We start from the raw sequence: 13,866 nt of genomic DNA, 5'->3' as shown, positions 1-13,866 counted from the left end.
TTCCTTTCTTCCTTCCTTTTTGTCATTTCTACGAGGCTGAATTCATGAATTTGGGAATTCATACCTAATCACCCTTTATCCAGTTTCTTCTCTGACGCTGGCATTGGGATAGGCAGTGTAGCCCAAATGACTGGAAACTTTCCATAACATGTCAGCACTCATTTGTTGATAGAACAGTCCGTGCTGCAGTGTATTTTCTGAACTTCTTCAAATCAAATCAAACCCATCCTTTTATACACCTATCAGCCATATGGATAACAGACTTCTGGATGATGTTTAAATGCACTCATGACATCTGGATAGAGGGAGTAGAACACACTGATTAATATTTCAACTCTAAGTAGCTACCATTGATCTTGCTATCACAGCCCTGCAGCTCAGTCTTAGCTGACTTAAGCTCATTGTTAATATCCAGTCAGCAAATATTTAAAAGTACATGGAATCATGTTAGAAAGGACACACACACACACACACACACAAACCCTAAAGAATGTGTAAGCAATATCATCGTGTTTGTAGTTATTCATCTCATAATATATCACAGAATATATATCTCCCGTCTATAAGTCTAGCTGTATTTCCCTTATGGCATGAGTTAATGATGATCAGAAATTTCCCTGGAAAGGCAATCTCCTTTCCCATTACAAATACAGTTATCGAAATCACATCTTATGTTTCAGTGTACAAGGGTGAACTGTTTCAGTGCTGATGTAGGCAATTGTGAGGCCGTTGACAAATGAGTAATATCCTTGTCATTTTGCGATTGAAAAGAAACTGAACCTTAGTGTCCCTTGTGTTTGTCAGTAAACAAATGGATCCTGACACTTGTCACTCCATCCCATGCTCCCCCCACATAAACATCACACATAGACACCCCTACACCTCACCAGTATAATTTTTCTATCTCACGTTCTTGTAAAGGAGATAACTGTAAATTCAAGTCTATAAAACCCAGAGAGTTTCATTAATTCTCTGATGCAGTTCTCATTAACTTTTTTAGCCTTTTGCATTATTTTTCTCAAAAACTGATTTAAATTTGGAGAATGAAGAATTTAAAATATGGACTCTCTGCCGTGATTTTTCATGGGGATAGCTATTACTTCATGAGAATGAATCTGTGTAATCCTGATTTTTTATTGCCTCTCGTTTTGCCCATCTCATCATACGAGGAGACTGGCTTAAAAATCATCCACACTTCATTTCCTGTGACTTTAATCTGCTCATTTGGCAATTTCTCTCAGCTTCTAGTAAGTGTCAAAACAAGTCCCATGGCTGCCCTGCTTGACTCCTCAGCATGCACTCTCTAGTGGTAGAAAAAGGAATTGCCTTTCGTATGTTTTCAACATTTTCTAGGTATGGTTATGGTATGGTACGTAGGTATGGTACGGTAGTACAGTACGGTACTGTATGGTATGGTATGGTATGGTATGGTATGGTATGGTATGGTATGGTATCATAAGGTATCCTACCATACGGTATCCTATGGTATTGTAAAGCAAATTTTCTCAAAATTTAAACATGGTAACCTTTCTTTAAAATGTTTAAGGGAACATTTAAAGCGTCTCCTTGGTTTTGTCTCATTCCATTTCTGCAACATGGTTTACCAAGGAGAGTCCTCTTCTTCCATGAGCTTCCTAGAATATTTGTCTGTTCCGTCTGAAATATAACTCTGTTGTCAAATCTGTTTTAATCTCTCAAGCTCCCAGTCAGCCACCAGGAAATGTTGTTTGGAATGCTACAGACACTAAAGTGCTGCTTAACTGGGAACAAGTGAAAGCCTTGGAGAATGAATCAGAAGTAACAGGCTACAAGGTCAGTTGTGGCTCAGACTTCACATGTCCTACCTCTGTTAACATGCTCTAAGGAAAGCTAAGTGAAAAGCTTATTTTTAAAATATTGGTGATGTGGTTTCTTAATATAATTTTCACATAACTAACAAGCTTTTCCTTAAAAAGATCATTTCTGAAAATATCTTGTTAAATACAGTTATGTGAGATAATTTTTGATTCACAAGGAATTCAATTGTGATGGTTATAACATTTATTATTTATTTTCAATGCTCACGAAATCCCATTTTTAAAATAACTGTAAGGAGTACCCGGGTTCCTTGCCCCCTACCACCAAGGATACATCTCACATAGCTCTAACTATTATCTATCCTTGCTGCAAGCATTGTGGGTGAGCAACGCAGGAAGGATGGCTTCCTACTTTTATCCTTAGCAACCTGAGGATATCCCTAGACTTTTAGGGATTTGGGCACAAACAAAGTCATATTTACAGCTTCAGAGAACTTCAGTTCTATCCATGTTATGAAACAGTGTTAGGTTTAATAATGATATGTTAAATAGTCTTAAGATTTAAAGTTAAAGAAAGACAGAGGCCCAGAATGAAGTTAAGACCAACTCTAAAGCAGAGATGTGGAGATATATATATATATATATATATATATATATAATCATATATATCTTTATATATATGATTTATAATATATATAATATAATATATAAATATATATTTATATTTATAATCATATAAAGTCTTATTGGGCTTTGAAATTACTGTAGTCACAAGCTTGCTAAGAAGCTTAAATGACACCCAATCACAGAAAAACATACTTGGTATGCACTCATTGATAAGTGGATATTAGCCCAAAAGCTCAAATTACCAAAGATGCAATCCACAGATGACAGGATGCTCAAGAAGAAGGATGACCAAAATGCAGATGCTCCCACTCCTTCTTAAAAGGGGAAAAATATCCATATGAGGGGATATGGAAGCAAAGTTTAGAGCAGCAACAGAAGGAATGGCCATTCAGAGCCTGCCCCACATGTGGCCCATATATATACAGCCACTAAAACTAGATAAGATTGATGAAGCTAAAAAATGACTGCTGAAGGGGACCAGATATAGATCTCTCCTGAGAGACACATCCAGAGCATGCCCAATGCAGAGGTCAGTGCTAGCAACAAACCACTGAACTGAGTACAGGACCCCCTTTGGGGAAATTAGAGGAAGGATTGAAAGAGCTAAAGGGGCTTGCAACCCCATAAAAACAACAATGCTTACCAAGCACAGCTTGCAGGGACTAAACCACTACCAAGAGACTATACATGGACTGACCCAGGGCTCCAACTGCATATGTAACAGAGAATAGCCTTGTTGGGGCACCAGTGGAAAGGGAAGCCTTTGGTCCTGCCAAGGTTGGACCCCCAGTGCAGGGAAATATAGGGGGTAGCAGTAAGGGGGATGGATGGGAAAGGGAACGCCCGTATGGGGGAGTGGGAGGAGATGAGGGCTTATGGACAGGAAACCGGGAAAGGGAATAACATTTGAAATGTAAATAAAGAAATATATCTAATAAAAAACTTTTCTTCAAAAATAGCTTAAATCAAGAATAAGATTTTTGACATTAAAAAGAAAGAAGTTTAAATGAGATTGTTGGAAGTTTTCTGAGATGCAACTACCAGGATTACATTTGGTAAAATAAGTCACAAGAATTCTGGGAAAATGGGTCTATTTGCTCGATTCAAAGATAAAAGTTTTGTTTATAATCTTCAGGAAATGACTGCTAAAAGATATGAGGCCCTTCCCAAGTTTTTATACATTCCTCATTAATCCTGGCTCGTTGTTACTTTATAAAAAAAATATCTATCAGAAACAGAAGGTTAGCTTTATGTGGACACCCTTTACAACAAATATAAATGGCTCAAAAGTTTTGCTTCAAGGATGGGGAGAGGCTTCAGTCAGACTCTGAAACAATGATCTCCTTCTCTTTTCACATATTACATAATCTGTGTTTGTATTCTACCCGACTCACCAACATCTAACTGAGATTTTTCCATAGTAAAAGTTCAGTATCCACTCAATTTTGTTAACTTAATGGTTCCCGAATGTCTACCCATGTTTAAGACCTAGCATGAAGTATACTTTATATAATAGGGGTATAAAGACCTAAACTCATTTTGGAGTGACAAATTTTGTGAAAGACAGATGCCAGTTGTATAAAAATGAGTTAATTTATGTCTTCTAGGTTTTCTATAGGACTAGCAGTCAAAATAATGTGCAAGTACTGAACACAAACAAAACTTCAGCTGAACTGTTGCTGCCTATCAAGGAAGACTACATCATTGAAGTCAAGGCCACCACAGATGGAGGGGACGGCACCAGTAGTGAGCAGATCAGGATTCCAAGAATAACCAGTAAGCTGACTGAGCTCATTCTCCCTTTAACTGTTGTCACTGTCATTGAACGCTGTAAGTCAGTGATTGGAGTGCTACTTACCTGTTTTCCCCAGCATGCATTTTGGTATGCATGGGGCATGTACCATATAAGGACAGAAAGAACACCATTAGAATGATGCAAAACAAGGGAGAAGAAAAGTCAAGAAACAGCATTAGACACCAGTTATGTATTTGCCTTGGACTTACCTGCTCAAATCAGACTTCATAAACACTTCTCACGGTAACATTAACTCACACACAGGTTTTCTTACTTTCAATATTTCCAGGTGTAGTGGTTCAAGCCAATAATCTCCAGACTCAAGAGTTCCAACCAGGAAAATCCTGAGTTCCAGATCAGCCTAGGCTACAAAATTAGTTCAAGGACAGCCCGGGTTATATAGTGAAATTCTGTCTGTTTCCAATTGTTCATCCCCTGGACACAAAGACAGATTTTTAAAATATCTATTTTTAATTTCACAGGTGCTTCATACAAACTTTTCCTCTGAAAGAATCACAAAAAAAATATTTTACTCTGGAAATTTCAATTTCTGAGTTAAGGGAAACAGACTCGTGCCTGCATATTTTCTCAGAGACAAGGCAAAATAAATTTATCCTTACATTTAAATCCTGTCTAGATTTCTCCAGCATTAACTGAAGCATTATAAAGCCCATCCTGTCTTACTGCGCCCTGTGCTTCTCAGAGACACAAACAAAATGCTCCCATCTTTCCACGTGTTGATCTTAACCTTGTCCACAGTACTGGTCAATCAAGACCGCAACTATGGTCTTTACTATTGAAAACGAAGTGACTGGCATTAGCGACTGGAGTGGAAAATTTGGCAATGCAGAAAAAATTTATTCTCTGTGAAAATATTTTGACTAAAACACACAAATCAAACTATCCTAGAAAATGGTCCATAATTATTTCATCACTTAACTCTGTAAAGGCCATTTCAGACTAGGGACTGTCCTGAAAGTCTGTGCAATTCAATAGACCAAAAGAGAATATGTCTATTCTGAGTACTTTAAGGTATTCTTTTAAGATATTGAAAACTGTGTGAGCATGAGCTCGTGCATGCTCTTATGAGTACTCTTGTCTCCTCCACAAGCCAAAAGACAGCATCTTTCCAATCACAAACAGATGTGAACAGACATGAATTACAAGCAGATGTGAGGTTGACCAACCTAACATGGGTGCTGTGAATTGAAATCATGTCCTCTTCAAGAACAGTATTCTTAATCTCTGAGCCATCTCATCTGTCTAGCTCTGATTGTTGTAGCTTGTAAAATAAAGAAAACATGTTCCTTATTCTCTAATACTGTGAGGCCTACAGTTAAAATGACAATATAGAGAGTTGGACTAATAGCAGAACTAAATACTGTGTTTCTTAGGAGATAATTGGGAGGTATTTTAGTTTGGGAACAATACTTCCCTTTGCCTGCTTTCTCCCCCATATACATATATATATACAGATATAGATATAAATAGATATAGATAGATATAGATATAGATAGATATAGGTATAGATATATAGATATAGATATGAATAGGTGTAGAGATAGATAGATAGATAGATAGATAGATAGAGATATAGATACAGATAGATATAGATACAGATAGATATAGATATGGATAGATATAGGTATAGGTATATCGATATAGATAGATATAGATATGGATAGATGTGGGTATAGATAGATAGATATAAATATAGATATAGATATTCATTCTAGGATAACTGCCTAAACCAAACCATCTGATCCTGCCTTGTTGCTGATCTTGGGTAATCAGGTGACTACACAGAATTGTTTTTGAAAATGGAGTTTCTATTGATTTCTTTCCAAAGATAATAATTCATACTACGCATAAAATGTATCTGTATCTGTACAAAAGCAAATTTTCTAAACCTTTATCCCATGAAGCTTTCTTTAATTAAACATCAAATTATCTCACCAGTTGTTTGCAATCAAGTCTAGTCATTTTCATGATGATGAAGTTTTTTTCCCAATTTCAACTAAAGTTAAGTTTTATGAAATGAACAGACTGGAGTCACTTACTACTTGGATATATCAGTAACTTCTGTGTACTCAGCAACCAGTGATTCTCGGTTAGGCTCAGGCTGTTTGACAGAACAGGCTTTAGTTTCATTCTTGTGTGTCTTAGTTCACTTAAAATACTTTTGTTTTTTGTTTTGTGATGTGTTGTTTTGGGTTTTTTTATTTTGTTGTTGTTGTTTTGGGCTTTGTTTTGTTTTGTTTTTTGGTATTGAAGGGCTTGTGTTGAGCAGGGCTTCTCTGTGTAACTCTGACTGTCCTGAGTCTTCCTTTATAGATGCATGGCCTGCCTCTGCCTCCTGGATGCTGGGATTACAGGCATATGCCTCCATCATCACCCAGATCAGACTACTTTTATAAAAGTATGATTATCTAGCTGTTTTATAACTACTGGAATTTATTCCTCATAATTTCAGCAACTAGAAAACCTATGGTTAATGTACCTACAGAATGATAAATGTTTTCAAAACATTTTACCAAATTTTACCAAAGAAACTGGGTTACCCTTTTGGGTTCTTGGTGTCATTAACAGAAGTTTTTAGAAATGGACTCAATAGTTTGCTTGAGCACATTCTTATTCATGTTTAGGAGAAACAACAGGGTAGGGAAACTGTAAATCTGGCAGCTGCCTGTAGGAGAAAGATGGAGGCTAGGAAGAGGAAAAGTTCATGTGTTTTGTAATGGAGGTTAACAAACAGCTTTAGTAAGATAAAATAATAATAATAAAAGGAGATGGGGAGCATTATAGAAGGAGGAAAATAGTCCAGAGGTATTGGGAGTTGCTTAGGTCTTTAGCCGATATCCAAATAAATAAATAAATAAATAAATAAATAAATAAATATTAATTAAAAATGAATTAGGACTCAAAAGCAAGGAGTTCACGTGGCTGTGCTCCATAGTATGCTCCATGCTTCCCCAGGCTGTGCTCCATGCTGCCTGTTGGAAGGCAAGTGCTTTCACTAAAGAGCTTCTAAGAAGGCAAAGTGCATCATCTCACTCAGGGGATAATTATTCCTCCCGTCTAAGTTTGGCTTCAGGTGATTCAGATTTACTAGGAGAGTGGACTCCTGACTAGGTAATTAAAAGGCCCAGGGTTTGGGATAGAATGTATAATCTATTCTTTTGACCAGGAGAAAGTACTTCTGCCCTCTTGCCTTGGCCTTTTCACATGGTAATTTAAGTGTGGGGAGTGCTTAGTTTCTTCCATTACCTGTAAAGCAGAGCCTGGGGTCCAAAGCCTTAAAGACCTGCAAAGCTGCTGCTGTTGTTGTGTTGTTGCTGCTGCTGCTGCTGCTGCTGCTTCTTCTTCTTCTTCTTCTTCTTCTTCTTCTTCTTCTTCTTCTTCTTCTTCTTCTTCTTCTTCTTCTTCTTCTTCTTCTTCTCCTCCTTCTCCTTCTCCTTCTCCTTCTCCTTCTCCTTCTCCTTCTCCTTCTTCTTCTTCTTCTTCTACTACTACTACTACTACTACTACTACTACTACTACTACTACTACTACTGGCATGAATATCATTACAACTGAAGACAGGAATTCAGCATAATTTTAGAGGGAACGGAAACGTTCACTCTCCGGTGTTCTGATTACAAAGCTTGCTAATGAACCCTCTATCATCCTTGACAGGTATGGATGCAAGAGGATCCACTTCAGCCATTTCTGACATCCACCCTGTGTCAGGTTACATATCCGTCCTACTGTTCTTTATTGTAAATGCTTTGTGGTGATAGGGCTTTTTTTTATTATTTATTGGAAAGTTAATTGGTTACCCCCCAAAAAGTGCTTTCTAAAACAGTGATTATGCATGTTTTTACAGCTCTGTGTTTTTAAATTTCTACTTCATTATAGGTAAAATATGAATATAATAAAAACAGTAAATCCTTTTAGAGGAATCTGAGATGCCTTAATATTTGCTTGGTAAACCAAAGGAACTTGCAAATTACAAACTGCAAACGTTTTTGATAGAAATATTCTTATGTTGTGAGTTTAATCACTTGCCTATGTGTGAGGCACATACAAACACAGGATACATAAAAACACAGTGCACATATGATGTATGGAAACACCTAGTACATATACAGTACATACAACACACAATGCACAAGCACATACATACATACACACAAACACAAACAGACTTTTTCTATACTAAAAACCTTATTTATTACAAATGTACTTTTCCCATGATTACAACATCACCTATCATTTTTAAATTACTAATCTGATCCCTCAGAGGAAACATGCACTTAAACTGTTATTCCGGAAGGGAGCAGCCTGGAAGGGAGTATTGTTAGAAAATGCTACTCTGAGTTTGGGAAAGTGACACTTGCATCAATGTGCTACTGTATGGCTGTGAGATTTCCTTTGTCACTTCTTTCTCTCATCTTTCACTTATTTATTCTATAAAGTGAGGTGACAATATTTCTCCTGTCGCCTTTTATTGCAAGAATTTATTGTTAAAAACAAAGAAAGAAGGATGAAGGCATGGTTTCTTCCCCTATGCAGTGTCCCTCTGCAGAATCTTACATGAACCTCCTAAGGTAAACACAAACCAGGCACTTTTCTGAAGTGTGCTGGCATTGCACGCTCTCCTTAGGATTGTCTGTCTTTTTCCGGAGATGGGAATTGAACCCCAGTGAAGACTGTGACAGTGTTCCCTTTTGTTGGTGTTTACAAAAATAAGATGAAACATGGAAATGAATACATTTTATCCTTCCTCAAAAATTAAAGTAAAATTAGTTAAGACTCACTCTCTTCCCATGTTAAAAAAAAAGCTTTCAGGCTTTGTCAAATCCCAGTAGAGAAAAATAAGAAAAAATATATCTTAACCCAAATATGAAACAAAAGGCATACAATTCTTCATTTATAATTTCTGATTCCACTAAAGGGCCCTCTCTCAGTTTGGATGGCAGAGAAGATTTTTTTTAATTGAAATTCCACTCTCTATCTCGTTGAGTCAGGCAGCCTTTTCCATTCCCAGGTTAAATTTGTAAAAGAACATGGTGATGTTTCTGGCTTTGATATGGATGACTCAAGTTTTTCAATATGTGATTTTCAAAGGACTGTGGAAGACATGACTTTGCAGTAATATGTAAAAAGTATATAAAATCAGTAGATTGAGTGCTAGACATTCAAAATCAATTTTTTACCACTTACCTACCAATTTCACATTTTGCTGGATTTTTTTTCATATTACCAAAGGTAGCAAAATTGGAAACCGATGGTATAGCTCTCAAAAAACATTAGCCAAATTCTGACGCCATTTTAGTATACCACCCTTCCTTCAGAGATTCAAGACAAGATCACTATGTAAAAAGGAGAATGATTATTTTAAGTTTTTCTGTAGGGTCTGTAAATATTGTATATATGAAGAAGAAATCTGAATGATGAGTTGATTTCATATGGCCATTGTTATTTCCAGTCAAAATGTGGGGAAACACTTTCTCCAATCCCCATGCTTTATGGTACATATAACAGAACTATACCTTTTTTATTTTCTGATGACTCCTAGAATTTCTTCCTATAGTTTTCTTTTGCAAGATGGCTATTGTCTTGTTTCCTATTATTTCTATCAGTATATCTCCATGAGATGTAGACACTGTTTCATATTGAAAAGTCTAAATTTTACTCTTTAAATAAATTCCTGTGTGTGTATCCTATGGTTATGTGTATGTATGATTTTCTATTATTCTAATAAAATTTATAATAATCAAATTGTTTCGCATTATTCATTGTAGTTTGGTGGAGGTATACATCTACATAGGAAGGGGGTGTGCCATTAGAGCAACACCGTTTTTACCATTCCTTACATTTTTAAGCCTACATTTGACTTTTACATCTTTGAGAGGAGTATTTCAATATTTTTGTGCTCTACTAAGTCAGTAAAACATGTAAGTTGATACAATGACTTCTATATTTAACATAATTCCTATGTGCATCAAAGGGCTTGATAGAAAACAAAAAAAAATGCCTAATAGACTTACAATGCCTAATTTCTTCTCACTTCATTTTGTCATAAGTAGAAACTCACATATTTTTTGACAAGAGGGATTTTTTAAACTGTCAATGTACTACATTCTGTATAGATTTTTCTCTTTGGTATAAGAAGTAGTAAAAGGGAAATGAAAAAATATTTCAGTCGTCTTCTCATATTAGACATGGTGTTTACAGAAGAATTAAAGGGAAAACTCTATAGAGCTCTCTCTCTCTCTCTCTCTCTCTCTCTCTCTCTCTCTCCCACTCTTTCTTTCCCTTGCACTGTGTGAGTGTGTGCTTTTTGTGTGGTGTGTGATTGTCTGTATGGTATGTGTGGAGAGTTGGGGGGTGGGGGTTGAAATTTAAGCCCAGGTAAGATGGTTGTATTGGTATCTTCTAAAAACATGCAAATACCCAAGAGTGTGCAGATAGAGATCACACATAAAGCAGTCCTAATTCCTGGTGCTGGTGGAATGGAAGAATGAGAGACCAGCTTTACAACATCTGCCAACATTGGTGCATCCTTACCAACTGCTGGTCACGGTCTCTTGCTCCAGTTCCAAAGTTTCAGATTCCTTTTCTGAGGACTGCAAGTATGATAGACTTCCCCTCGTTGAGATTTTTCTTTGACATCTGCTGAGCTCCTTGGTGCAGAATGTCCTGTTCAGTGAGCTGAAGCTGATAACACTGCCCACTGAAGAGGCAGGATGTTAGTAAGGTAAATAGTGTGTGTAACTCTTATAGAATCATACTGTTATTATCCCCCTAGGTAGGAAAGAAACCCTTGAGAACAAAAGACCTCTTTCATAACGTAGTTTTCTATCGCTCTTAATTTCATTGAACTACAGACAATGCTGTATGATTCTCAGAACCTTAGAAGAGAAGTGATTCCGGAATTCAGTTTTTCTGAGAAGACAAGTAACACTGTTAGCATTCAAAGTTACCTCCTTGTTCTCCTAACCCTTACATCATCTCCTCAGTCAGGTTCCTTGGAGCCCATTTTACAGATGATGAATAGTTAACAACTTGTCCAAGGTCGTCCTGTGACAAGCACAATAAAATCGGACTCAGGGTAGTTTAGCTTAAACCCTTGAACATCTTCGTCTCACTTAACACTACATACATCAGGCCGGAAGGTTCAGAGCAGCTTGGGTTTGACTTCAGAGTGGACTTGGTGCCTCCTCTATTGAGCACAAAATCAGGGAGCCTAAAAATTCTTAATTAATTTTCATTATACTTTTTCTTTAAAACTTTTGAAGATGGCACGAGTTGATCTTCAATCATCTTTGTCAATGTTCAGTGAAAACCAACCAGCGTAACTCAGTAGGATGAAGAAAATGTGAAGGGAGGAGAATGTTACAGATTCCTCTTTTCCAATTAAAATCCCTCCTGCTGGTTCACATTCACACAATGCCAGCTTTTTTTATTTAAAATTAATCTTAATTGGGTTCATTTTTTTCTAAAGCATTTTACCCTTTTTAAAAATGAGAAAAGATGCATGGGTATTCAGTGTAATTTGGATATACTTCAGTAAATATTGGAAGTAAAAACTACCCACAACAGTAATTATGAAATCAGCAATTAGTAAACTCTGCCATTCTCTTGAAAGAAAATATGTAAACAGATTGGGCTGCAGTGCATTTCAATCATTAGGGTTTTTTGTTTATTTATTTTGGTTATTTTGTTTGTTTTTATTTAGGCATATACCCTAATTTCACATGCCTTGCTTTACATGAAGGCAATAATTACCACCTGGACTTCACAGAGAATCCATACACTGATAAGAAAATTAAACTTGCAAAGGATGAACTCTTTCCATTGTTAGCAGCCTTTATTCTCACTTTTTTATTCCTAATTTACCCTTTGACATTATCTTAGCTCCTTGTGATTCTACCTTGGTCATCGATACTGTGGGGGAGAGAGGCCCTATGTAACTGGGTATTACCTGAGGAAACACAGAAAAGGCAGCAACAAGTGAGAAGGCTGGCAAATGAGCACATGTACTCCGGCCCAGGACAGTAGAAATTGACAGACACAAAGCTCTGGAAAATGGACCTCCAGGTCTGGCTAGTGAGGAATTGAAATGTCCCTGCCAGGGGAATCCTTGCATCAGCACTTGCTTGCAAGTTTCCAGCATCCTCATAGGAAAGGTTTTAGCCAGGTTGAAGTTTAAAGACGACAAAGAACTGCCCTCTGGATGTTAATCTCTGGAGTACACTGTCCTCAGGAGGGGCTCCTCTCTACGTTGATTACCAGCTGAGGGAATAACTAGCCAGTTCTCACCATTTCTACTTTATCTCTCCTATTTTACTTCTTTAATATCTCCCTACATTGATTGTCCCTGCTGATGATAAGTTATGACCCTTAGGAAAATATGAGGTGTTGTACAACGTATGTGACACAATTCAAACTGATGCACATATATTAAAAAGTTAACAAATCTGGGAAGAAAGTTGACCCAAAGTGAGCATTCTGGACAGTATCTGACTAGAATCCTAACCAGGCCCCTAAAAAACTATCTGGCCCTTGGTATGTAGTTTAATATTTTCAAATATCTAAAAATCACACACACACACATACACACACACACACACACACACACACACACACACACACACCTGACTGCAGGAGCCTATTATAAGACTGTGGCTCATGGTTACTCAGGAATACTGTCTAGCAAATTAATAATATTCACTGCTCTATTATTAGGCTTTAGAATCTAGACCATTCTTTGAGGATCAGCCAATAGATCTACACCAGAACAAAAAGGAGCAGGGACTGAGGGTTATTGACTACTCAGCTTCAGGTGATTCTCTGCCCTTTGGGTAGGAGAGAGAAAAAGACGCCCTGGGAAACTTCTTCTCACAAAAGACACAGGGAGAGAGCAAGGTAAACTATGAGAGGGTAAAGGATAGAGTGAATGCTGGAGTGGTTATAAGCACTGAGACTTCCCTAAAGGAGCCCCTAGAACCTTACTGGGCACACAGACAAACTTAGTCACTCACAGCAGCACCCACACAAAGCATCACAGATGAAGGCTAGAGCAATTCTTCACAAGACACCATTCAGAAAGCTATGAAATCAGAGGCTGAAAGCTTGACTTAATGTTTTAAAAGGGTTTAGTGCTTTTCTGTAAATGAAGCCTGCGTATAACTCAAAATGTTTCTCAGGGGTTGTAGTAATGGAGTTGGAACAAGAGCCACTTGACCTCGCAGAGCTGGCCTAGGCTTCTGAAGACTTCTAGTTAGGAACTTGCAAAGTCTGAGGCACCAAGGAACATTCGTAGTGTGGACTCAGGGTAAGCATGTTGAGCCAACAGGGTTTAGCCTCCAGAAGTCATGCAGGAAGCATGAGATCCAGACCTGTCTTGACAGGCTATACTGTTTGTATATGACTTAAGACAAATTCCTTCACACTTCCAAGTCCACTACCAATAAACAATGAAGTACATCTTGCTGAGATTTAAGTTTCAAAGGGGGCTCCACTGGCTTTTTCTACAGAATAAAATAAAATCATCTGCCCTCTGAATTTAAACACACTTATTTGTCTCCCAGCCACTTCTGCCTAGGTTTTTTCAGTAGCAAAAGTGGTCAATCTTGTCTTGAAAGTCAAGGCATAATAAAA

The 13,866-nt window shown here is 37.3% G+C and overlaps 1 protein-coding gene across 6 annotated transcripts in view; it reads left to right on the top strand.

Moving 5' to 3' along the window:
* Cntn3 (contactin 3) overlaps positions 1-9,981 on the top strand; it is a 373,191-nt gene extending 363,210 nt beyond the window's left edge. For 4 of the 6 annotated variants that reach the window (XM_006236968.5, XM_063286624.1, XM_039108284.2 and 1 more), the window contains 3 exons: positions 1,700-1,812; positions 4,031-4,199; positions 7,894-9,981. In XM_006236968.5, coding sequence (XP_006237030.1) covers positions 1,700-1,812; positions 4,031-4,199; positions 7,894-7,994 — 383 coding nt within the window. In that variant the 3' untranslated portion in view covers positions 7,995-9,981. 6 annotated transcript variants of the gene reach the window in all.
* Positions 9,982-13,866: the final 3,885 nt, after the last annotated feature.

This window comes from Rattus norvegicus, chromosome 4, assembly GCF_036323735.1.
Source record: "Rattus norvegicus strain BN/NHsdMcwi chromosome 4, GRCr8, whole genome shotgun sequence".
NCBI classification, from domain to species: domain Eukaryota; kingdom Metazoa; phylum Chordata; class Mammalia; order Rodentia; family Muridae; genus Rattus; species Rattus norvegicus.
The sequence above is the reverse complement of the archived record's forward strand: the minus strand, read 5'-3'. Positions and strand labels throughout refer to the sequence as shown.